General features: G+C 38.6%; 1 protein-coding gene across 2 annotated transcripts; it reads left to right on the top strand.

Moving 5' to 3' along the window:
* Window positions 1-699: 699 nt before the first annotated feature.
* On the top strand, window positions 700-16,223 carry BUB3 (BUB3 mitotic checkpoint protein). Of its 2 annotated transcripts, XM_070752537.1 has the most exons (8): window positions 700-844; window positions 5,387-5,581; window positions 8,141-8,210; window positions 9,737-9,888; window positions 11,605-11,763; window positions 11,892-12,069; window positions 12,648-12,864; window positions 15,479-16,223. In XM_070752537.1, the coding sequence occupies exons 2-8, from the start codon at window positions 5,387-5,389 to the stop codon at window positions 15,486-15,488; spliced, it is 981 nt and encodes a 326-aa protein (XP_070608638.1). In that variant the 5' UTR covers window positions 700-844; the 3' UTR covers window positions 15,489-16,223. The 2 variants fall into 2 exon arrangements, with proteins under 2 accessions (XP_070608638.1, XP_070608639.1); XM_070752538.1 differs by lacking the exon at window positions 15,479-16,223 and having other exon boundaries at window positions 733-844; window positions 12,648-12,868.
* The last annotated feature ends 10,546 nt before the right edge of the window (window positions 16,224-26,769 follow it).

The raw sequence follows: 26,769 nt of genomic DNA, 5'->3' as shown, positions 1-26,769 counted from the left end.
AAAAATTCTACTCGTTCCTTTGATCCGAATTCTGACTAAAATCAAGAGAACCTCTGATCACAAGTGTGTGGTAGTTAGGTCAAAACACAAACCCTACTTTATGTGAAACCTTCGCTTCCCAATGGGAGCTTCCTGATAACGGGTCTTTTATCTTGGCTAAAGAAGACTAAATTTTGTTTATTGTAAAGAAGAATAACATTTCCGTTTCCCAGGAGTCTGCTTCTCCGAATGAGGGAGGTTTGCAATCATTCTCCCCTTCTATCCGCCTGCCAATTAGGTAGACAGATAAACGAACATTGGTTTGACAGGGGTTAACTGGATTTCGGATTTTTTTTTTTAAATCGCAGCCAATAAGAGACACAGCCTCTTCAATGCCGTTTTAAAGTCCGAAGATCGTCCGACGAAGGGGGGGGGGGGGAACACCCGCAAACTTAAACCGGCGGTTGCTAAAAAAAGTTATCCCTCAGTTGCTTTCGTCCCGAGGCTGAACGGCGCCTGTTGAAAGCAAGGGCTTGCAAACCAAACTGACACGGAAGGGAAACGCCTCTTTTTCCCTGCTCGAAGCAAAGGCGGCCAATCAGAAGCTGGAACGCACTGCATGACGGACGTTGTAGTCGTAGCTTCACGGAGCGTGCTGGTCGGGCCCGTGCGTGCCCGCTGAGTCAATTCAAAACCAGCCAATCCCGGCTTAAGGAACTCGTTTATGGACGCTGAGGCTGCCGGGAGGGGAGAATCGGTCCGGTGGATTTTGCGCGCGCGCGTCTTGCCTTTCATCCACGTCTAGTGCGGTGCGGAAGAGCGGTTGGCGCGGGAGGCGTCGTTCGGAGTAACGCTGGAGGACAAGGTAGACGGGGGAGGAGGGGAGAGAAGCCTCGTGGTGGGTGAGGAACGAGGGGTGGGGGGTAGGTGGGAGGTCTCCCCATTCAAATCCAGAGAGTGCCCCGTGGAAAACGAAGTAGGCCTTTTAATCCATCCTCAACGTTACTGGTGGTGAGAGCCCCGGTTTCCTTTCCCCTTTCCTTCCATAATCCCCCCCTCCTCCCTCCCTCCCTCCCTCCTCTAATTTATTCATTTATTTTATTTATTTTATTCTATGCCGCCCAATCCCGAAGGACTCAAGGCGGCTTACAGCAATATAAAAAGATACGAATACAGTAAAAAAGAAGTCAAGTATAAATATCTAAAACTATAAACCCTAGTTAAAAACCCACAACTCAAACAATCCACACACATGCATACCGTTCAGTGTAATTCCCCATGACAAATGTCAAGTTTGTGGCCCCCAGGCTTGCTGGCAAAATCAGGTCTTCACAGCCTTTCAGAAGGCCAGTAGGGTGGGAGCAGTATGGCCATGGGTGGGGGAGTTGGTTCCATAGGGCTGGGGCAGCCACAGAGAAGGCCCTCCCCCGTGGTCCCACCAACCTGTATTGCTTAGTTGATGGAACCTGGAGAAGGCCAACCCTGTGTGATAAGAGGTAATAACCAACACCTTGAATTGTGACTGGAAACTGGTAGCCAGTGCAGCTCGTGGAGTGTAGGTGCTATATGACTAATTGTAGCCAGTGCAGTTCATGTGGCTGCATTCTAGACTATTTGCAGTCTCCAAACACTCTTCAAGGATAGGCACATGTAGAGTGCATTGCAATAATCAAGACAGGAGGTGATGAGGGCCTGAGTGACTGCGTAAAGCATCCTGGTCCAAATAGTGCCTCTCACCCTCCCTCATTCCCTCCTTCCTTGCATCATGATTTCCTCCCTCCCTTTACCTCTCGTTTCCTTCCCTCCTTCCTTCCTTGTATCATGATTCCCTCCCTCCCTTCTTTCCCTTTTCCTGCCTTCAAGGCTGCCTAAGGCAGGGCAGTCTTTGGCCTCTTAAGTAAGCATGGAGAGTATCCAATTGGATGATTTTCTCCTATGGGGAAAGTAGAAAGGCCACCCAGGCAGGTCATCAGCAACCTACAGTAGATCACGGGCACTAAACGAGAAAAGGATACAGGTAGTCCTAACTTCCAACAATCCATTTTAGTGACCATTCAAAGTTACAGTGGCACTGAAAAAAAGTGACTTTTGACCATTTTTCGCATTGCACTGTTGCAGCATTACTGTGGTCACGTGATTTACATTCAGATATTTGACAACTGTTTCATGCTAATGACGGTTGCAGTGTCTTGGGGTCTGACAAGTAAAAGGCAATGGGGAAACCATATTCACTTAACAACCATGTTACTAACTTAACTGCAATGATTCACTTAACAACAATGGCAACTAATGTCATAACATGGGGCAAAACTCACTTAACAGATGTCTCACTTAACTTCATAAATTTTGGGCTCAATTGTGATAAGTCGAGGACTATCAATTGTAAATTGAGGTCACTGTAATAAAATTGTTATGCTATGACAGATTTTCATCATCTGAGACCTTTTAGAAATTTTAGGGCCATTTCCAGAATCTTCATATTAGGAAAAAGTTGATCCAGAGTGATAAATACAGAATGAGTTTTAGAAGAAAATGCTTTGCATTTGAAGAGATGAAGGGCTACTAGAGCTGGTTGTAAACATCTGAACAATTTGCATATGGCAGCCAGGCATTAAGACTTTGCTGTCATTTATAGTAGGATCATCTAGGTTTTTATAGGCCAGATTTAGTAGAGGGTAGATACTAAAAGACAAGATCTAAATGTAGATACTAAAAGACAAGATCTGTTGCTGTGCATGTGCATATTTTTGTTTTTGTTTTGAATAAAGCCCAATTTTGTTTACTTGTACTTTGTTAGAGTAGTTTTCTGTCCACTCCCCTTTTAATTATTTTTATTTTAAGAGAATTAGTGGTATGATTAGTGGAGTCACTTTGGTCTAGTGGTTGATTATACAGTACTAGAAAGTGGGAGAATTGAGTTCTAGTTCTGCCTTAGTGTTTGAAAGTCAGTTGCGTGACCTTGGGCCAGTCACACTCAGCCCAACTCACAGGGTTTTGTGGGGACAGAAGAAGGCAAAAGGTGTGTTGGATATGTTTGTAGCCTTGAGTTATTTTTTTAAATAAGGAGAGATATAAAAAAAATGATTGCAATGAATTTGTTTGTGCAGATGTCAGTTAACCGTGTAGAATAATAATAATAATAATAATAATAATAATAATAATAATAATAAATAAAATAAAAATAAAAATAATTATTAATCCAAATAAAGAAATAAATAATTATAATTAAAATTATAATATTCCCCACTTAAAGAGCAAGTTGAACAAGATTTCTAAAGTAATTTGACTTGAGTTTTATCAGGAAAGAATCTGGTGGGTTAAACAGTAGTCCAGGTCAACTGTATTTCTTTCTCTGACTGACAGCATTAAAGACAGCTTTGCAGGTTTGCTGTAATATGCAAAATAACATTTCAGATTCTATTATTACGAGAGAGAATGCCTCATAAAAAGATTTTATGTGTAGGACAGACCTGTCAAAATGGCGGCCTACAAGCCAAATTTGGTCCATGCAGGCTACACCCACCTCAGCTCCGCAAAGGCAAAATCATCCTGATATATCACGATATGGCCCGTGACACTGTTGAGTTTTACACTTCTAATGTAGGATAATACGGGACTCTTTTTATATAATTCTTTTTAGGCAAATGTAATTTCAATAATAACTTGTCTTTTTAATAAACAATATAGTCTTTGCTAATATAAGATAAAAGTGATCAATAAATTTGAAAACTTTATGGCTAGAATGTTTTTCTTTTTTTTTAGTTTAAATCATAACATAGTTTTTACAACATATAGATGCCACATATGTATCAATGGAACAGAATATATGTAGCTCAGGGTTTATTATTTATTTATTTATTTATTATTTGGATTTGTATGCCGCCCCTCTCCGAAGACTCGGGGCGGCTCACAGCAAGTAGTACAAATCATAAATAATCCAATCAGTTAAAATATTTAAAGCTTTAAAAAACCCCATATACTAACTAACAGACACACACACAAGCATACCATGTATAAATTAAACATGCCCAGGGGGAGATGTTTCAATTCCCCCATGCCTGACGGCAAAGGTGGGTTTTGAGGAGTTTACGGAAGGCAGGAAGAGTAGGGGCAGTTCTAATCTCCGGGGGGAGTTGGTTCCAGAGAGCCGGTGCCGCCACAGAGAAGGCTCTTCCCCTGGGGCCCGCCAACCGACATTGTTTAGTTGACGGGACCCGGAGAAGGCCCACTCTGTGGGACCTAATCGGTCGCTGGGATTCGTGCGGCAGGAGGCGGTCTCGGAGATATTCTGGCCCAATGCCATGAAGGGCTTTAAAGGTCATAACCAACGCTTTGAATTGTGACAGGAAATTGATCGGCAGCCAATGCAGACTGCGGAGTGATGGTGAAACATGGGCATACCTAGGTAAGCCCATGACTGCTCTCGCAGCTGCGTTCTGCACGATCTGAAGTTTCCGAACACTTTTCAAAGGTAGCCCCATGTAGAGAACATTACAGTAGTCGAACCTCGAGGTGATGAGGGCATGAGTGACTGTGAGCAATGAGTCCCGGTCCAGATAGGGCCGCAACTGGTGCACCAGGCGGACCTGGGCAAACGCCCCCCTCGCCACAGCTGAGAGATGGTTTTCTAATGTGAGCTGTGGATCGAGGAGGACGCCCAAGTTGCGGACCCTCTCTGAGGGGGTCAATAATTCCCCCCCCAGGGTAATGGACGGACAGATGGGATTGTCCTTGGGAGGCAAAACCCACAGCCACTCCGTCTTATCCGGGTTGAGTTTGAGTCTGTTGACACCCATCCAGGCCCCAACAGCCTCCAGGCACCGGCACATCCCTTCCACCGCTTCGTTGACTGGGCATGGGGTGGAGATGTAGAGCTGGGTATCATCAGCATATTGATGATACCTCACCCCATGTCCTTGGATGATCTCACCCAGCGGTTTCATGTAGATGTTAAATAGCAGGGGGGAGAGGACCGACCCCTGAGGCACCCCACAAGGGAGAGACCTCGGAGCCGACCTTGAATTGTATTAGAGTGCTTCATGCTTTCTGAGCTTGGCTGTTTGTGTGCAGATATTTCATTATTTAACTAGGTAACATCTGTGCCACTGGCATGCATATTAGTATCATTGATAACGTTACCTAGTTGGATGATGAAATGTCTGCAAGCAAACAACTTACTTCGAGGAGCAACAGTGACTCCATTGTCACAAATATGCATAATGTGAAATTGCACTCATAAAAATGAACAAGGACTATAATAGTGCAGGCGTATGTTTTGATATTATATAGTTAAGAATTTTATAATGAAATGACTGAATCAATAGTAATTGCACTTCCAAACATGTTTAACTAGAAATTTTAAGCATTAATTTAAAAGTACGCATCTAACTTTGCACAATTTTATCAGATGACTGGATCAAATGAATTTAAACTGAATCAGCCTCCAGAGGATGGAATCTCATCAGTAAAATTCAATCCAAACACATCTCAGTTTTTGCTTGTTTCATCTTGGGACACAACTGTTCGATTGTATGATGTTCCTGCTAACACCATGAGACTCAAGTATCAGCACACTGGAGCAGTACTTGACTGTGCTTTTTATGTAAGTTTTTTCTTCTCATGTTTTGAAATTTGAAAATAACAAGAAAACACAAAACAAATTATTTAGTTCATCTAATAGGTGATCAGAACTTTGGGCTGGACAGCATTCTGAAACGTGTTGGTGTTTTGCACCTATGTGGACTTTCCAGTTCTTCCTTTCTGGAAATAGTCTATATCAGGGGTGGGCAATTAATTTTGCCATGGGGCTGCATGAGAAATTGGGATTATTTTAGAGGGCCGGACTAATATAATTAACTCAGTTCTACCCTTTTCCTTGTTTTCTTTCTCCCAAATTACTCCCCCACCCCCCCAATACACACACACACAAAGAGCACAAACCTCCCCCCTGTTCCTTATTTATTTATTTTCCCCTCTGCTCTCCTCCCCTCCTTCCTTCACTTCCTCACTCGAACTGCCCCTCCCCAGCAGCCCACATCCCCACTCCCAGCTGGCCTGGCCCCCGCGTTATCACAATAACACTCACTTATGGCACAATAACACCCAATATGGCATGAAGCTGCCCGCCCGCCTTCCTCCCCTCTATGTCGGTCCACCTCCGCCTCCCCCAGCAGCCCTTCGCCCTTGCATCCTATCTTCTGGACTGTTGTCCCATCGTCGTCGTCCCCCCCACCCCGTCTTGGCTGCCCAGCCTGTTCCCGCCGCAGTTGGGCTGCTGCTGCTGCCGCCCTGAGCCTCAGTAACTGCCCCTCTCCCAACCCGCTGCCTTTTGTCTGGTACCACAGAGAGGAGAGAGCCGTGAGGAAGGAGGGAATGTTGCTTTCCTGTGGCAAAACGGAACTAAAAAGGGCAACCCCAATTTGTCCCGTGACAGTGGGGCTCTAAGAAAGCCTTGTTGGGTGCTTTTTTGTCCTGTTCATTTGAGTCGCTTGTTCCACCCACCCACCCCCACTCCATGGCTTTCATGTCCAGGAAACCGGTTACAGATAGTGGACGGGCCGGTCACAGACAACAGGCTGCCCATATGCGGCCCACAGGCCACACGTTGCCCAGGTCTTCTCTATATTATTGTCAGAAATTTTTATATTTCTACATGGGTTATGTTCATCCAGGTCTTTAATTAATTGGTGAAAATATGGACTGTTTGTTATGTATTGGTATAATTCTGGTGGTTTTCTTTATATATGTACTGTATACCGCCATATACAAATGAGTTTAGATATTTTACAATAATAAAAGCAAACCTTTTTTTAATTTGGGGAATTGAAAAAAGCCAAGTTTCAGACTGTTTATATATAACAAAAGTGATATTGTAAACTCGAAGATGGCAACTATCTAAAAGACATAAAGAACAAGGATGAAAATTTGGAGGAGAAAAACAAAGTTCTTCATGCTAGTTGCCAATAATGTTCAGCTGTAATTTTTTTCTTGCTTCATTCTTAAAGTCTAGGCAACAGGAAGAATGTGTGCCACAATTTTAAAAGGCTAAAAGCTGAAGTCTAGATCTGTTCCTGACCTCTTGCTTTTCAGCCTGGTGGGATTACTGTTAACTAATTGATAGTTGAGCAAGAACACAATGCAGATTGTTTTTCAGAGGTGCTGGAATAATTTTTCCCTTGTTCTTTAATTGTGTAGCATGTTGGAATGGTCGTTGCTAGGTGACTATTGAAGGATGATTAAAGGAGCTCATTTTAATAGGGGTGATGGAATAGCCTTATTTCCAATCTCCCCTTTTATTTTGCATCTTGAAATAACTCCCAGATAATTGGCTTGTTGTATTGAAGATTTTGAAGTACATCAGCATATAATACAGTAAATCAAAATAAAATTGAATTAATGACAGTCAAAATTGGCCTGACCAAAATTTTTAATGTACATCTAAGTTGGAAATAACTTTTTATATCACTTTTCATAACTAATAATTTGTTCTTTTTCATAATTGGTGCATCTTTGGTTAAGGTTAATTATTTTTGATTATGATGAATCTTGTGAGGAAAACCTCTGAAATGTAGTTTGATTATGATACTTTAGTAGAAGTAGCCCAAATTACATAAATAGTGGATAATTGTTTTAAGTTTTCCAGAACATTTAATTGGCAATGTGCTTTACTGGTAAGAAGAATAAAAAAGCAAAACAGTTCAAAATTTTGACAGAATCAAGTCTGTGAGATCTGTAGAGCACTTAATTCTGAAATGATAACTCTTGACACAAAGATGGGTACTCCTTAATCCAATTAATATTGTTGACAAATGTATTGAATGAGAACTTATGTTTTAAACTTCATTTTTTAATTTGTTTTGCCCACTGATTGAAAATAAACTCATCTCTAGTAAGTTGAGCTACCTATTCCTTCCTCATATACTATGAGAGCCTTACATAACTTCCCTGATGTTTTCTGCTTATGTGTCCTATTGGCATTACCATAAAATAACAAGGGAACCTAATCACAATAATTAATAAGACAGCAACCTACTAATTTCATGTATGAAATATTTATATGCTTTAAAGATTTATATATATCAATATATATCAACATATAATTGGAGGAAAAAGTGGCTTTCTGCAATTATAGAACATGTGAATAATTTCATTTGTTTTGAAGGACCCTACACATGCCTGGAGTGGAGGACTAGATCGGCAGCTGAAAATGCATGACTTGAACACTGATCAAGGTAAACTCACCTAATAGTGTCATAGAGTCTGCAGTCAGAAAGCAGAGTATGCTTAAATAGCTAAACGATGAGGGACACCAAACTATTCCTTATTATCTGAGAATAAACTTTCATACAGTGGAATTTATTTCTGAGTCAGCATATGGGACTTCAATACAATTCAACAAAACAGAAAATTCTAGCCAAATTTGTACATTATTGCTATAGATGTTTCTGAAAGAAAAAATGTTTTATTTTTTTAACTAGCTGCAGTATAATTTTTAAATTTTAAACTTTATCTAATTCATTTGTCTAATAAAACATGGGGAGGTGACAACCAATATTTTATCTCATACTGTAGACAGTGATTGTTTAACTTATTCTCTTTTCTAAGTTGTATTCACGGCAATTTAACGTCATGGGCTTCCTTATCACAATATTCTATTTGCTGAGATTGTGGAAAATAGGCATTCATTCATTCACCAATCTATCAATTAGTGAAATACCATGTCTGTGTGTACCCCACTATTTGACAGTTTCTTATTCCAAATTATGCTATTTTTTTCCTTTCAGTTAAAACAAAGAGGAACTTTCAAATATTAGTGAATTTTATATTTGGCTGACGTTTTCTTTGAAAATTTTTCATGAGAGATTTTCGCATTTTTTAAAAAAATAATTGGAGGCTAATGGTGCAATCTGAACAAAGCAGCTTATTAAGTTTCTGATACATGTGTAGAGTATATAGTTGCAAAATATGTAACTTATTAAGAGTGTATCTTCCAATGCTCATCCTCATTATTTTAAAAACTTTATTTAAATTGATTTTTACCTGTGTTATTGGGAACTATGATCAGGCACTTAGATATCTGGAAGTAGATTAGCTGAATGAAATGACATGCTGTGACATAAATTAATAAATACTTTCCATAGGATGTTTGCATAAATTGAAGATATTGGAAAGCTTGGCTGCAACTTTGAAGGAAAAAGCTATTTAAATCAATAAAAGATTTTAAACTAAAAATTGTATTAAACATCATGATAAAAGCTTCTATACAGTTTGATACTACTATGTTGATAAACTGAATAGTAGTGTAGGAAGAGGAGCTTATCAACAATGGTTGACATTGTTCTGTATCTTAAATAGTGGCAAAGGCATGCACTAATGCTGTCATGTCACATTCACCAATTATTAGATCTTCCTGATAAGCCGTTCATGACTGGAATTTTCAGTTGTGTCCAGCAGTTAGGTGCATAAATATCTTTTATTCATTTGAAAATCTCTGCATGGACACCAACTTCCCTGCTAAGCTTCTTTGAAATAGTGAGTTGATACCTATTAGTCTACATTTAACACTTCAGGAGTGTATATCAGTTGCAAAGATTAGAGGATCAAGCATTCTTTAAAGGATACCCCAGCATCTATGTAGACTAATGAATGGACTGTCAAACCTTGATACTTGTATGTGAAGATTGCCTTAATCCTTTTATTACATTTCACTATCCCTGAATCCAGAAAACTTAAAGGCATTATTTTTTTCCTCAAACAGAAAATCTTGTTGGCAGTCATGATGCTCCTATAAGATGTGTTGAATATTGTCCAGAGGTAAATGTAATGGTAACAGGAAGTTGGGATCAGACAGTCAAGTTATGGGATCCAAGAACACCTTGTAATGCGGGAACATTTTCTCAGCCTGAAAAGGTTTGTTTTTAAATTATTTAGAGTTCTGTAAATCATTTCAACAAGGATTAATTCTACCAATTACCAGGGATATCAATAAACATAATTGCATAGTGGGTTAAAAAAACGAGTGTAATAGAGATTGCGCAAAACATACTTTTCTGTGAATGAAACATTCGTAGAACAACATATCTGGATGTTCCAAACAAGTATGATCGGGATATAAAATAAAATGTTCAATATTCTCAAGAATGTTAACTTGGAACAGTTAGGTTTGCATGCAGCTAAATTTTTTTTGAGCAATTAAAATGTCTCCTAGATTAGGTCATTGTTTTGAGATTATACATTGTGAAATTTACTTTTCCTATTCAGGATAAAATGGTGGGGGGAAACTGGAGATTTACCCTTGGTGAGAGTGCTTATATGTTTGCATGTTTGTTTTGTCTTGTGAGTCAGAGGTAAATGGGAAGTGGGTAAATGAGAAAAAAAATCAATGCAGTTCTTTAGGTAGGACTTTGAGAAATTGCTTGCCATTATCATCTTCTTCAGAGAGAGAAACAGACAGAGAGACTGGTCTAAGATCACCCAGCTGGCTTTCACAATTTCCTTGTTCCTAGTCCAACATCTTAAATAACCAAACTGGATCTCTTAAGGTGTATTGATTAGCTCTAAAATTGCCAGAAAGAAAAGAAAATTGTGGTTTAAGCTACTTGATTTGCACATTAAATTTCCATTTCTGAGTTCTGAATGGTATTTTTTTATTATTTTTAGTTTGTGTAAACCAATAATATAGTTAGTTAGCCATAGTATAATATTCAGCATAAAAGTATTCCTTAGATATACTGCAACATTTCCCCTCAATTTCTTAGTAAAGTCCTTATCGGACCTTTGCCTATTTTGGGCCAATTGCTATGATTCTTTAAGGTTCTCTAACAGTTCTCTCACTGTTGTTTCACTCCCACACGAACCACTGAGAAAGATCATCTGTTAATTCTGGCTATCCGGTCATCAATATCAACATATTACAGTATGGTTTAATTTGTTGTCTTTGGGAACTGCTATGTGCATGTTATTGTATGAGATTAGCATTAGATATTACATTTAAATAGATAAAATTAACCGAACATTTATATGGTAGGATAAATTCCTTAGAATATCCTTGGCCAAATTTATCTTTCATCTTAACATTTATATTTTTTTCTTGAATGAGATTTATGATGCAGGTAATCTTTGATTTACAGTAGTTCATTTAGTGGCCATTCAAAGTTACAATGGCACTGAAAAAAGTGACTAAAAACCATTTTCCGCATGACTGTTGCTGCATCCCCATGGCTGTGTGACAAAAAATTGGACTAGTTCATTTTTATGATGGTTGCAGTGTCCTGGGGTCATGTGGGCAACTTTGGTGACTTACTGACTGGCAAACTCAATGGGGAAGCCCAATTTCCTTAAAACCATGTTATTAACTTAACAAATGCAATGATTAACTTATAGCTGGGGCAAGAAAGGTCATAAAATGGAACAAAATTCGCTGAACAAATGTCTCAGCAACATAAATTTTGGGCTTCATTGTGGTAAGTTGAGGATTAGCATTTTCTTCTTTGGGCCTGTTTGGAAAACATATCTGTATTATCTTTGAAATGCTGGCAAGAGTTTGATTCTTGGTATACCAAATGTTAGCAGCCCATATACGAAAAGTAAGTATACTAATGCAATATTTTGCATCTTTTTTCCAAGGTATATACATTGTCTGTATCGGGTGACAGATTGATAGTGGGAACAGCTGGTCGAAGAGTTCTGGTGTGGGACTTACGGAACATGGGCTATGTTCAGCAGAGAAGAGAATCAAGTCTTAAATATCAGACCCGTTGCATCAGGGCATTTCCCAACAAACAGGTATTTAATGTGTATAGAATTGTTTCAGATTTAAGCACATGAAACAAAAGATGCTGTTGTTATTTCAGCTGTCTCCTGGCTTATTGAAACTTTTGAATTTTGCTATTTTATCATTGTGTGCTCAATAGGGTTATGTGTTAAGCTCCATAGAAGGTCGGGTTGCAGTTGAATATTTGGACCCAAGTTTGGAGGTGCAGAAGAAAAAATATGCTTTCAAATGCCACAGATTGAAGGAGAATAACATTGAGCAGATTTACCCCGTCAATGCCATCTCTTTTCATAATGTCCACAACACATTTGCTACAGGTAATAATTTTCTTATTGTATCACTGGTAGTAGATATTCAGAACTAATTTGTACGGATAGTGATCCTGGTTTCATATGCAATATTTCATCCATTTTATTATTTATTTGGTAGTTAAGCAGCATACATGGGTTATTTGCCTTCCACTACAACTGCTCTGTTCAGCAATTTGATTTGTCCAGAGTTATAGTGAGTTTCTGTGTCTGAGGGTTGGCTTGGAACTTGGATTTCCTCAGGAAGCCCTGAATCATTTAATGATCTTTATATAGAAAATAGGATATTGTGATGTCTTGCACCAGTATTTAGCCCTCAAACCTATTTTAGTTGGCCATAATTGCAGTTCCTAAACATTTGCTGTGCATGTTAAATTGAGGGGAGAGGGATGTACAGAGGGCAATGCCATTTTAACTTTATGATTGAATTGCACCGATTTCAGATTGTTGGGTATGCTTCTTTTCTGGATTTTTGTTATAAAGAAAATTAGTAAAACTTTTTGCAGGAATCTTACAAGTTTGCAATAAGGTTACAGAAGAATGTAAAATTAGTTCCTAATATCTCCCTTCTTACACACTATTTATAGGTGGCTCCGATGGCTTTGTCAATATTTGGGATCCTTTCAACAAAAAAAGACTCTGCCAATTTCACCGGTACCCTACCAGTATAGCTTCACTAGCTTTCAGTATTGATGGGACTACTCTTGCAATAGCATCCTCATATATGTATGAAATGGATGACATTGAACATGCTGAAGATGGTATCTACATTCGCCAAGTGACTGATGCAGAGACAAAACCCAAGTAAGTATGCTCCACTTATATTTGAAATGTTCTTAATGCTTATTCCAAGGTTTATTAAGTTTCCTTAATTCATGAACATAATTGATTACTGTGGAAAATGCATTTTCACCATAAGACTAGAATTAATTTTCTCTTCTCTCCAAACTCTAGATATTTCTAAGCGATTAGATGACTGAGGGATAAAATTGTCTATTTGTTTTAGGGAAGGAGGTCAAAATTTAATTCTTTCTGAACGAATTATTGTATTCTGGCTTATTGCTTTCAAATGAAGCTGAACAAGCAGAGATAACTACCATAAGCAAAACTAATTATGTAGTATTTTCAAGCTATCAAGCTATTGTCATTTTTGCATGTGTGTCAGCTCTCAACTTTAATATGTTGGGCCTAAATTAGATACAGCAGCTGGGTAAATTAAATACATTTAAGTCCTTTGGTATCCAAAATTATGCCACCACTGGTAACCCAGACAAAATGGGGAGGTGCACAGATTTCATATATGTATTCTCTCCCCCTCATTAGTGTTGTTTAGTTATACAGTATATTGTTTCTAGTGTATATTAAAATAAGAAAATGTACTGCATATGCTTGTAAAGTTTGAAAATAGGATACTAATTGCTGTCATTAGCTCACAAGTATCTGACTGCCATTGGCATATGGATCTTTTGGAAGGAAAGGTAGGGCAGGTACGGATGTACAGTTGCCTAGATATCTGTAGGAAAGGTAAATCTATTAATATAAAACCTGAACAGTCACATATTATTAGAAAAAAGAGATAAATATGTACATTTCCAATTTAGAGTTAGACTGCATTTTGAGCTCTTGTGATTGGGAAAACTTTGAGTGATCTTTCTAAATTGTGTCTGTTTAAGAGACTTTGTGAATCACATATCTTTCATATCATTAAAATTTGTAATTGGATCACAAGTATCTCACAATATAAAATTTAACCTTATTTGAGACAGGCTATTTCCAAAGTCAGTCAGTCAGTTAGAGTGATGCAGAGTATTCAAGCAAAAAAAAAACCACTAGAATTATGAAGAATGTTTAGATTTCAAATATTATTTATTTATTTGATTTATAAAATGCATTATGTTTACCCAACTCTACCCCGAAAATAAAAAATAATCCCAAACCTCATTTCTGAATGCAGTATACAATAAAGGATTAAAGAGATGACATTTCCATAAGTTAATATAAAACTGCATGTTGTCCTAGAATTCAGTAATATAAAACTGCATGCTGTCTTGGAATTCAGTACTGTGTACATTTTGTCCACTGAGCTGTATCATCTGCTTAAGTCTATATGTAACATTGCATTTCAAGTCATATTCTTCGAGAACTCTCTTTAAGCAGCATCACATCACCTTACAATGGAGCCAGTTGAAGATTGCTGGCAGTGCCAGCAAATGTTCCTTACATTCTTAGTTAACATATTCAGTGATTCAATCTTTTGTAGAGAAAGACCCCCAATAGAAAATTTTAATATTTTAGCTGGGTAAAATTGAATATTAATATGAGATTTTTTTGGTGAAAATTTGTTGCTGTGCTTGAATGTATTTCTTTAAAAATATTGTCAAAAATGTTAGAGAGCGCCACAGCATTCCAAAATAGCACTGTAGCAATAGGACTTAGACTTACTGTATTTTATATGTCAATCATAATAATTCTGTACGCACGCATACACCCCCGCGCATACACACACACAGTCTACTTTTGTGTATCATCAATTATGATTGGCATAAAGTGCAAAATCAGCTTAGTGCAATTGTTTTCACTTATCATATTATCTCTTTTCTAATGAGCGTCTTCCTGTAAATTATTTGCTTTGGGAGAATTTAACATGGGAAACTCTCTTAGTGGAGTGAAGACAACCATATGACTTTACATTCAGCTGTTTCGATACTTGTGTTGTGCTTGATAATTATAGGGAGGCTTCATTGTGCTTTTCGAGGAGGTTAATCTGCAATTAAACAATATTTCCTCTTAGCTATCCATTATTTTCTGAAACAGATGGTTCATCATTTCCTGGGCTGTTAAAAACAGCAAGGTTAAGGTTGGACTCTTGGGAATTGGTTAGTTTTGAATCTTATTACAGGATGTAGAAGCAAAACTAATAAGAATAGCACTTAATATCATTTTGTGGTTGCAAACAATTATTTATTAGTAAACAATTGATCCCAGAAGGGCAAATTGTTTGAATTGGTAACGAGCTGAGACAAGGCAGAGCATTCTGTATCTGTTTATTTGCAAAATAATTGTAACATAATTGCAATGCATTTAGACAGGCATCTATTTGGACTTGTTTCTCTCTATAAATGAATTTCTGAAAGTTTAATTTATTTTTCTACATATTTTTTCCTTTCTTCAGCCAGATGCGATAGAAACTTTATAGTGATCCAGTACAATAAACACATTAAATAATAGCTCCTTATTTTCTTCTTCTATTACCATTTCTAAAATTCTTACAATGATTCTGTTTTGACATATTTTGAAATACAAGGAAACGCTAAATCTTTTTGAGATTTTATAAAGATCTGCTGCTTTAAAAAGTTCAAAATTATTTTTGAATGTTACATAAATGCAAATATATGTCTAAAATCTTTCTTTGTTGCAGGTCAACTTAATCTTGATCAGGAATTTTTACTACTAGCAAAACAAACTAATCCTTGGATTAAATGAAGATTTTTCAATGTTGTCATAATGTTTTCATTGGGTATTGTAAATCTTTTCTAAAAAAAACCCATAGCCAAGAATTGTTATTTTTGTTCACTTGTTTTTGAAATATTCCTGTAACCTGGTTCATTCTTTTGAAATGTGACAGTTGAATTTTTGTAAAGATTAATGGTGGCCTAATTGTTTGAATAAATATTTTCAACCCAGTCTCCCACCCACCCTTTTCTATCCCAGAAGCCATACTTTCAGCTGCAATAGCTGTAAATGTTAAGTCCTGAATTTAATAATGGCATCGTTTTATATGTACTAGGTTTCTACAGCAGCAGCAGCAGCAACAATGAAAACATTTTGATTTTTTTTCAAGCAGAAAGCAACTTAAATTTGATTATGGTTAACTCTAACTCTTCCTTGTTTATTTTTTATTGTAGTTAGGTTCGGTGGTCAGCAGGTTTAGGAAAGTATGTCTTGCAGATTTAAGGAATTCACAGCCTAAATTGAAATTTTATGGTCGCTGTTAATGTTCAATGTCTGCCTTTGAAAATTGATTTCTGTTCTTGGAAAAAAGTATATTTACCACACCTCAATTCCAGAACAGATATTTGTATCAGATAAACATTGTTTCTACAAATGTGTTACTTGTAGGATATTAATTTGAAATGTAATAAATTCAAGACGGTGTTATGGTATATATTCTATATGTCTAAAATTTAGAATTTGTAGACTTTCTTAATTCTTGAAACAATTTTCATTTACAACTAGAGCTATATTCTGATGGCAATAAAATATGCAATTAAAAAAAGTAAGAGAGATTGCCAAGAATATCGATCCATAGAGTCCATGTGACAATTTTGATAAATAATTATTTGTAGATCCCAAATTATGCCATCTCTGAAACTTTTCCTGAAATTATATTTTTGGGAGGAAGCTTTGGGTATTTGCTTTGTTACTTACACTTTATTAATTTGATTTTAGGATGTATTGTTCCATTTTTATTATGATTTTTAGAGAGGCATTTGTTGTGATGAAGCCCATTCATCCCTGCTCTAGAATTAGTAATAGTTTACATTGTTATGGAACATGTTTGGTATCTTATGTTTATTAGTAATCTTTACTTCACCATTGGATCATCCGATTATCTTTATATTGCCGCAACACCCTAATGGTTAGTTCCTGCCTTGGCTGTGTGATTCAGATAGCCCTGAAAATATATTTCAAGAATAAGTAGCTATCAACTATTCAGTTTCCATTAAAAAAAAGTTATCAATGTATCATACTTCAGCCTTTATTCCGTTAAGTCACATTTAGCTTTGCTCCAGTTGTAGTCTGTCTAGATGGTCTTCAGATTAATGAAGTAGAAATGTATGGCTTTTGTACTTTCAGAACAATGAAATCTTAGTAGCAAGGGTTATTTTTGAAATAGAAAGCCTTTCCATTTTATTCCCTTATGAGTCATGAAAATTAATGCATTCCATTTCTTCAGCCATTTGCTATTGCCACAATTCGCAGCCTTTGAAAATGATTGTGAAACTGTCAACCGATCAATGTACTCTACTCTAATACTAAACTATAGCATTAGTACTACTAGATATTGTAGGAAGCTTATACATGGCCTATTGCAATATTATACCTTCAATAGAGGCATAACAAAAGGGGAAAATAAGAGTAGGTGAGGCCAAGAATGAAATTCAAACAGGAAAAGTGATGCAAATATATTGGAGGATTTGAAAGTGCTCAGCCAATAAAATGCCGGTGAAATTTAAATAGCAGGAAATTTGAAATAGAATATGGGTTAGACATTGATCTATATGATACCAATACACAAATGGTCATGTTCCAAACCAAATACAGTGATCTCTCATTTTTCACGGGGGATGCATTCCAAGACCACCCGTGAAAAATGAATTTCCGTGAAGTAGAGGAAAGATATTTTTTTAATGTACTGTATTTAACAAATATTTGGACTTTTAAAACCCACCCTTTGCCTTAAACAGCCATTCTGTAATGTTTCTCAGCTGGAACTACAAGTGATAGCCTACCATATTCTTTAATAGAATACAGTAGTACTGTAGAAGAATTTTATGAATTTTTAATTGATTTAAAATTTTTAATGGATTTAAGCCCCCTTTGAAAACCCATGAAATAGCGAATCCGTGAAAGATGTACCGTGAAGTAGCGAGGGATTACTGTAAGTGTGTTTTCAGTAGTTGGGAACTATTTCTGACTAGTAACCATATCCTCATTTATTACAGGTTCAGTTAGTAGAAATGTTATGCAATTTGAAATGTATAAGTACTATAGCAAAGAATTCTGTTAGGACTGATAAAATTGGATAGATAATTCTGTTAGAAGCAGTATGCAGTTGCACATGCAAATATGTATATGTGATGCATTCCTTCCATGAAGGAATTATCTTTTTATTCTCTGAACATATGAAGGCAAAATATCACAAACATTGAGTAATACATAGTGAACTTGATTTTTGCTGTATGAGATAAAGCAGAATGATTCCTCAGCAGTGTAATTGAGCTCTGAAAAGTCTTTTTAAACAATAGCCTTTTGTTGAAGATTAGAGGGCTTTCCAGAACATACTGATCATTCTAATAATTCCTTCCATCATCCCAGACTGCACACATTGTAAAAATGTTACAAGGTGGTCTCTCAAAAGACTGTACCACGGTCTTTATAGGCGAGGACATCTGTATCCCAAATGCTGTGCTGTCACATTTCAACAAATACAATATTCTGATGAATTAGGGTAATTTTAATATATGTAAAATTTATAACTTAAACCTATTGAATACAGTCTTCTAAAAAAGGAAGCTTAGGTTAACAATACAAACAGGTTCTTTTTTCTTGCATGGTTATAAATTTGCATTTTGTACCCAGTCTTGCTCAAATAAATTAATGGCCAAATTCTGTAGAACTTGGAATCATATTTTAAAAATAAATGTACTTGAATCTGTTTGTTGTAAAGCTGTGCTGAAAATGCAATGTGTTTTCAAAGACTTAGATTTCATGGACAGGAAAGCAGGGGAATCAATGCAGATGCATTTATCTAATTTATATAGCTGCCCATCTCACAGGCAAGTGACTCAATCTCGTACCTTTACTTTTATTTCAATTGCTTAGATTTTTCTCTCTCCTATCCTTTTGCTTCCCAAAATGTTAAATGATTTATAAATGACGTTTGAATATGGTGACTGCCCTTGCTTACATCAAGGATCAACCAACATTTCAGATTCTTGGCACTCATGTCACTCATTTAGTATCTTTGATATTCTCATGAGATCTTTTACAAGAACAATAATATCTCAAAAGATTATACAATTCTTTTATATATTCTCTACATTTATGTATCAGTTAATTGTTACATTCATTTAATTTGGATGCTAAGAATTGATGTACAGCATGATATCCATAACCATTATTTCACATCAGGTTGCTTTTTTTTCCTGTGCCTCTGCCAATCGATGAATGTGTAAATTTAAATTTCATTTATTTGGTGTAACCATATTCAGCAGTGCAGTTAAGCTACTATGTTTGCCCTGCGCATACCATAGTTGTAATTTTGTATTTCTGTGGCATCCATTGCATGTAACAAAACTAAGAAGTGTTTGGGGTTTTTATGATTTGATGTTATATTCTTGGTTATTTTGCATGGATAAAAATCTTCCCTCCCTCTCAGTACAGTGGAACCCCGACATAAGAGCTGCTCTACTTAAGAGCAACTCGAGATAAGAGCTGGGAGGGGAGAGATATTTTTGTTCTACTTACAAGCCCAAATTCGAGATACAAGCGCCAAGGAGCTGTCTCCTGAAGCCAAACGCTAACTTCCGCATTCGGCTTCAGGAGACAGCTGCGAAGCGGCGCGCGTGTTTTAAAAGGTTGCAGCCGGCCTGGGGGGCTCGGGGGGGTGCTTGCAGCTTTCTTTCTTGCTCTTTTTCTTTCTCTCTTTTACCTTCCCTTCTATTTCTTCTTTTCTTTCTCCTTCCCACCTTCTTCCCTCCCTCCCTTCACTCATTCCTCTCTTACTCTCCCCTTTCATAAGTTTCCTTGCTTCCTTCCTCTGTTCCTGTCCCTTCCCCCTTTCTTTCTTTCTTTCTTTCTTTCTTTCTTTCTTTCTTTCTTTCTTTCTTTCTTTCTTTCTTTCTTTCTTTCTTGCTTGCTTGCTTGCTTGCTTGCTTGCTTGCTTGCTTGCTCTTTTTCTTTCTCTCTTTTACCTTCCCTTCCTCTATTTCTTCTTTTCTTTCTCCTTCCTACCTTCTTCCCTCCCTCCCTCCCTTCACTCATTCCTCTCTTACTCTCCCCTTTCATAAGTTTCCTTGCTTCCTTCCTCTGTTCCTGTCCCTTCCCTCTTTCCTTCCTTCCTTCCCACCCTCCGTCCATTCATTCACCCATTCCTCTCTTGATCGCTTAAAGCCGGTCCCTGGTGCAAAAAGGGTTGGGGACCTCTGTCCTACAGGATTGGGTGGCAGAGAAGTTGAACATATGTAAATTTAAAAGTTTAAGAAAGTTTACAAGTTAAGTGAAAGAAACTTCATTATTCATTTATATGTACATGTACATTTCTTCATTAAAAACATGTCTTTCTGCATAATTTAGACTAACTTTGTGAGTTTTTTGAGGGCTGGAACCAATTAAAATTATTTACATTAATTCCTATGGGGAAAAGTCGTTCGAGATAAGAGCTGCTCGACTTAAGAGCCCAGGTCCGGAACGAATTAAACTCGTATCTCGAGGTACCACTGTACTTTGCCCTTATGTTGCAAATTTATGTTTGATCTGTCCACTGCCCTTGCCACAACAATCACTTAGCTTGCTAACTTCATTCCCTTTTCTTTGCTTCCTTAGTGGTAGGGTAACATTTCCTCTTAGATACTTTAGCTGATGTTCACATATGGTATGTACGGTTTGATTATTTAATTGGTATTCACCTTAATGAGCTTTTATAAAGCAAATCATTTATACTTAAGATGCTGTAATATCACTATCCGAATCTTAGGGAACTGGAAGACCTAATATTTAAATCATTTGTAAGGCCAAAGGTTATTTCAGTGTGCCATCTAGTTTCCTTTAAAAAAAAAGATATCTGATTTACTGAAAAAGTAAAACAGTACAGCTAAAATTCTCAAATTTTAACCCCAGCCTCCAAAAATAATTATAAAAGAACCCTTGATTTCAGAACAAATACTATAACTGCTCAAAGAGCAGTTCCATACATAATGTAAATATGTACAGTGGGTACGGAAAGTATTCAGACCCCTTTAAATTTTTCACACTGTTTCATTGCAACCATTTGGTAAAAGCAAAAAAGTTCATTTTATTTTTCATTAATGTATACTCAGCATCCCATCTTGACAGAAAAAAAAAAGAGAAATGTAGATATTTTTGCAAATTTGTTAAAAAAAAAACCTAGCAAGAGCGAAGAAGAAAGGGTGCTGCTGCTGCAGGAGGGGCATGCGAAGGAGCGAGACAGAACGTGGCCTCAGCTCTTCTCCAAAATGTAAGGGCCGGGGTTGGGCATGCTGCAAGCATGGGCGACCGTGAGTGCCAGGCCTGAGTAGACTGCGAGCGCTGGGACTGGGTGGGCAGCGAGAGGGGGGCTGGGAGGGCAGTGAGCACGGGGCCACAAGCACCGGGGCTGGACTTACCTCGTTTTCATCCATTTTCAGCCTTTCAGCATGTGCAGAAGCAAAATAAAAGCAAAAATCTCGTTCTCACCTGAGATCCGACTTTTGTGCATGCAGAATACACACAAATGGTCAGGTTCCAAACCAAATAAGTTGTGTTTTCATTCTGGCATGCAGGGAAATGGTGGCCCATCATTGCCAACACCCCTTTTACAACACCACTGAGATAATTGGGGAAGGATCTAAACTTTCAACCTTTGCCAGTTACAATCTCTGCCATGGAAGGAGAAAAAGGGATTGTCACTGCTTTGTAACTCCTGGCAGAGAACAAGAGCAAAGCGGAAGATTCAAATCTTTTCCCCTCTACTACCATCTCTATAAGGATTGTTACCTGATTTTTTTGTTTGCTGTCCAGTGGGTAGTTGAATGGTGAGGAATTTTGGACAAAAAAATGCTTGGGGATCTCATGGAGACAGGGAGCCTAAAAGATGATTGTATTATCTGTATAACATTGGCCCCTTCTCCAAGTCTTTTAAAAAAAATTATGTGTATTATGTGTGTATTTAATTGTTTTGAATGGTTATTTTAGACTCAATTATTGTTTTATTGTAGAGCAAACTCATCCATAGGCCACACCTACCCTGGCTCCTCAAAGGCAAAAAATGTCATATATGTCATGTGACACAATCTAGTTTGACACCCATGTTGTAGAGTCATTAGATGGGTGGCTATATAGATTTAATTGATTCATTAGTTTGTAGATTACCTATACCTGTTGAAAAGAAAAAAAATATTCTTAATACCTGATATAAAGTGGGTAAAACAAAAATTGAACTGAACAGAAGCATCTATTTTATTTAAAGCATTGTGATATTTATTTTTTTCTTAACTACAGTTTTTAATTTCAAAAACAAAAGTGCATTTGAAGTCTCAGATTTGGACATAATTAAATCATTTCCCCAGCCCTCTAATGTCCTTAATCAACCCCAAAGAAGTATACATTATTAAACATCTTTTTGGGATTAAAATTTTATTCCTAATTATACACAAAAGATATATATCATAAAATATTCATCATATAATCGCGATTTAAAATGTACAGTCTCCCAAAAGATGTGATTAGCAATTTTAAACACCCAAAACTTAATTAAGTAGGTAATGGATGAGAACTGAGACTTTTAAGAGGGCGAAAATATTTAATTTAAAAAAAAAGGTTTTATCACTAGGTCTAGGATGTCAAGGGACTACCCAGTAAGAAATACAATCAAATTTAAGTCAGTATTAAACTCAGCAGGAAGTCAGAAGTCACAATCACGTCTTGCATGTTTACAGCACACTCCTTTGCAGACAGTGCTGGGTAACATACCCAATGCAAGAAGCTACTACTGTAAGGCAAAATGCAGTAAAATCTTAAAACTTTACTCTTTCGTATTCCAAAAAGTTACTGCTTTGCAGAATTTGCTTTAGGGTAAATTCTGGTATTGCAACCTGATTTGAGGGTTTATATTCTAAGAGCTGAAGCTGTACCAATTTTGTCCTTGATCAAGCAGTGCTTGAGATGATTACTTTGTCATTATTTGTTCCCCATTCCTGCTAAACAAATGGGCAGAGGCAGGGAGGACAAGCCCACTGCTCTTTCTGTTTGTCTCTCTTAATGGAAGGCAAGCCAAAGGGAGCAGGCAAATAAACAAGAGAGCAGGGCTGCCCATTTTCCATAAGGGGAAGCCGTTCTTCCCCTTATGGAAATCATCTTGTCCATGAACCTTCCAAAATCTAAAGGTTGCAATTAGTGCTTAATAGTTTTGTACAATTGATTAAATGAATCAAATATTTATCCACATATAAACACTCAGTGTATTTTGCAGTATCCTTCCCCTACCATGCCCACCAAACCAGTAGTAAAAAATGTGTATATATACATATATACACTTAGTGTATATATATACTGAGTGTGTGTGTGTGTATATATTTATTTATTTATTTATTTATTGGATTTGTATGGCGCCCCTCTCCAGAGACTCGGGGCGGCTAACAGCGACAATAAAACAGTGTACAATAGTAATTTGGTATTGATGATTAAAAATCAATTAATATAAAAACCAAACATACATACATACATACATACCATGCATAGAATTGTAAAGGCCTAGGGGGAAAGAGGATCTCAATTCCCCCATGCCTGGTGGCAGAGGTGGGTTTTAAGTTGTTTACGAAAGGCAAGGAGGGTGGGGGCCGTTCTAATCTCTGGGGGGAGTTGGTTCCAGAGGGCTGGGGCCGCCACAGAGAAGGCTCTTCCCCTGGGTCCCGCCAGGCGACATTGCTTAGTTGACGGGACCCGGAGAAGATCCACTCTGTGGGACCTAACTGGTCGCTGGGATTCATGCAGCAGAAGGCGGTCCCTGAGGTAATCTGGTCCGGTGCCATGAAGGGCTTTATAGGTCATAACCAACACTTTGAATTGTGACCGGAAACTGATCGGCAACCAATGCAGACTGCGGAGTGTTGGTGTAACATGGGCATATTTGGGAAAGCCCATGATTGCTCTCGCAGCTGCATTCTGCACGATCTGAAGTTTCCGAACATTTTTCAAAGGTAGCCCCATGTAGAGAGCGTTACAGTAGTCAAGCCTCGAGGTGATGAGGGCATGAGTGACTGTGAGCAGTGACTCCCGGTCCAAGTAGGGTCGCAACTGGTGCACAAGGCGAACCTGGGCAAACGTCCCCCTCGCCACAGCTGAAAGATGTTTCTCTAATGTCAGCTGTGGATCGAGGAGGACGCCCAAGTTGTGAACCTTCTCTGAGGGGGCCAGTGATTCTCCCCCCAGGGTAATGGATGGACAGATGGAGTTGTCCTTGGGAGGTAAGATCCACAGCCACTCCGTCTTGTCTGGGTTGAGTTTGAGCTTGTTGACACTCATCCAGGCCCTAACATCCTCCAGGCACCGGCCCATCACTTCCACTGCTTCGTTGGCTGGACATGGGGTGGAGATGTATAACTGGGTATCATCGGCGTATTGATGATACCTCACCCCATGCCCTTGGATGATCTCACCTAGCGGTTTCATGTAGATATTAAATAGCAGGGGGGAGAGGACCGACCCCTGTGGCACCCCACAAGGGAGAGACCTAGAGGTCGACCTCTGATCCCCTACTAACACCGACTGCGACCGACCAGAGAGGTATGAGGAGAACCACTGAAGAACAGTGCCTCCCACTCCCAACCCCTCTAGTCGGTGCAGAAGGATACCATGGTCGATAGTATTGAAAGCCGCTGAGAGGTCAAGAAGCACCAGGACAGAGGACAAGCCCCTGTCCTGGGCCCGCCAGAGATCATCCATCAATGCGACCAAAGCAGTTTCCGTGCTGTAGCCAGGCCTGAATGCAGACTGCTGAGGACCTAGATAATCGGCTTCGTCCAAGGACCGCTGGAGCTGAAGTGCCACCACCTTCTCAACAACCTTCCCCATAAAGGGAAGGTTGGAGACTGGACGGTAGTTATTGAGTATGGCTGGGTCCAGGGAAGGCTTCTTGAGGAGGGGGCGCACAAGTGCCTCCTTATAAGGAGCCGGAAAGGACCCACTCCCCAAGGAGGCGTTGACAATCTCCCGGACCCAGCTCCGCGTCACCTCTCGACTGGCCGAAACCAACCAAGAGGGACACGGATCCAGTAGACAGGTGGTGGAACACACAGCTCCAATGGCCTTGTCCACTTCTTTAGGTGTCACCAAGTCAAACCTCTCCCAGACAGATGGACAAAGACGTTTAGCCCCAGTCACCTCGACTGACTCGTTGTCAGTTGACTCTGTTTTACAATTGGAGTCGAGGTCCGCTCGAATCCGAGCAATTTTATCAGCGAAAAACGTGTTAAAATCCTCGGCACTACTCTGCAAGGACTCCCCAACTCCCCCCTGGTTAAGAAGGGAGCGGGTTACCCTGAACAGAGCGGCCGGGTGGGATTCCGCTGATGCAATCAAGGTGGCATGATACGCGCATCTTGCTGCCTTGAGTGCCACTTTGTAAGTCATAATATGAGCTCTTACAAGTGTGTATATGTATCACATAATTTTTGCTGAAATTTTAAAATTAAATTTAAAATTAAAATTTTAAAATTGAAATTTAAAATTAAGGGAGACTAGGATGGCACCATTTCGGCCTTGATCCGGCAGCTTCTGCCTTGTAAGGCAGAGAATTAACAGAGCTGAAGGGATCAGGTCTGGTGACTCAGCTGTTAATTCTCTGCCTTACAAGGCAGAAGCTGCCGGATCAAATCCCAGTAAGGGTGTGGCTAGCTGATGAGGCCAGAACAAGGCTGAAATGGTGCCATCCTAGTCTCCCTTAATTTTAAAATTTCAGCAAAAATTATGTGATACATACAGAATATAGTTGTCGGCTATGAATAAATTAACTGCCTTGAAATGGCCCAGGGTTGGGCCTAGAGGCAAAAAGGAGCTGTGACGTTCCTTCAATATTTTTTACTGAAAGAGTAGTAGATCCTTGGAACATACTTCCAGCAGACGTTGTAGATAAATCCACAGTAACTGAATTTAAACATGCCTGGGATAAACATATATCCATCCTAAGATAAAATACAGAAAATAGTATAAGGGCAGACTAGATGGACCAGGAGGTCTTTTTCTGCCGTCAGACTTCTATGTTTCTATGTTTCTATGTTAATATACCAGGGTGATCCGACATAAAAAACATATATATATATATATATATATATATATATATATATATATATATATATATATATATATATATATATATATATACACACACACACACACACACACACACACACACACACACATTTTTTACTACTGGTTTGGTGGGCATGGCTTGATGGGCATGGTAGGGGAACGATACTGCAAAATTTCCATTTCCATCCCACTCTAGAGCCAACCAGAGGTGGTATTTGCTGGTTCTCCGAACCACTCAAAATTTCCACTATCAGTTCTCCAGAACCAATGATGGCCTGCTACTGGAATGGTAAGGTGCTACATTCCGGTAGCAATTTTTGGGATGCCTGCACAGCTGCACGCCCCCGATGCATGCACATGCACCCCTTCACAAGATTTCGCTTTTGTGCAGTCACAGCCAGCATTCCTTGTAAGCTGCACGCGTGCGCATGCGCATGTCCCAAAATACCCTCCCTTTTCCATGGGCGCGCGCTCCCCATCCCCCTGTCAGCCCGCCGGGGGGGGGGCAGGGGCGGGGAGGTGCCGGCAGTAGGAGGAAAGGGAGCCACAGCCCCCCCTGCCTCCCCACGGTGCTCACCTTTTATTGGAAATGGTTCAAGAGTTCACACACACACACACATACACACACACAGACACACACACACACAAAGGGGGAGGAGACAGGGATGGCAAAAGAGAAGATAGTAATAATAGTAATAGATTTTGGTTTTCTTTTATTATTAATTTCTTTTAATAAAAAAGAAGGGAATTTTTTTCTATTTATTTATTTGTTTGTTTGTTTGTTTATACTTCTATGCCGCCCAGTCCCAAAGGGACTGTCGCTCAGACACTATACTTTTCCGCCCACACCGAAAAAAAATTAGAGGGAACATTGGTCACAGCAAGTGAATTTTCATGTGA

The sequence above is a fragment of the Erythrolamprus reginae genome, chromosome 5, assembly GCF_031021105.1.
Source record: "Erythrolamprus reginae isolate rEryReg1 chromosome 5, rEryReg1.hap1, whole genome shotgun sequence".
Lineage (NCBI taxonomy): Eukaryota > Metazoa > Chordata > Lepidosauria > Squamata > Dipsadidae > Erythrolamprus > Erythrolamprus reginae.
This window is presented reverse-complemented; position numbering and strand designations above follow the sequence as displayed.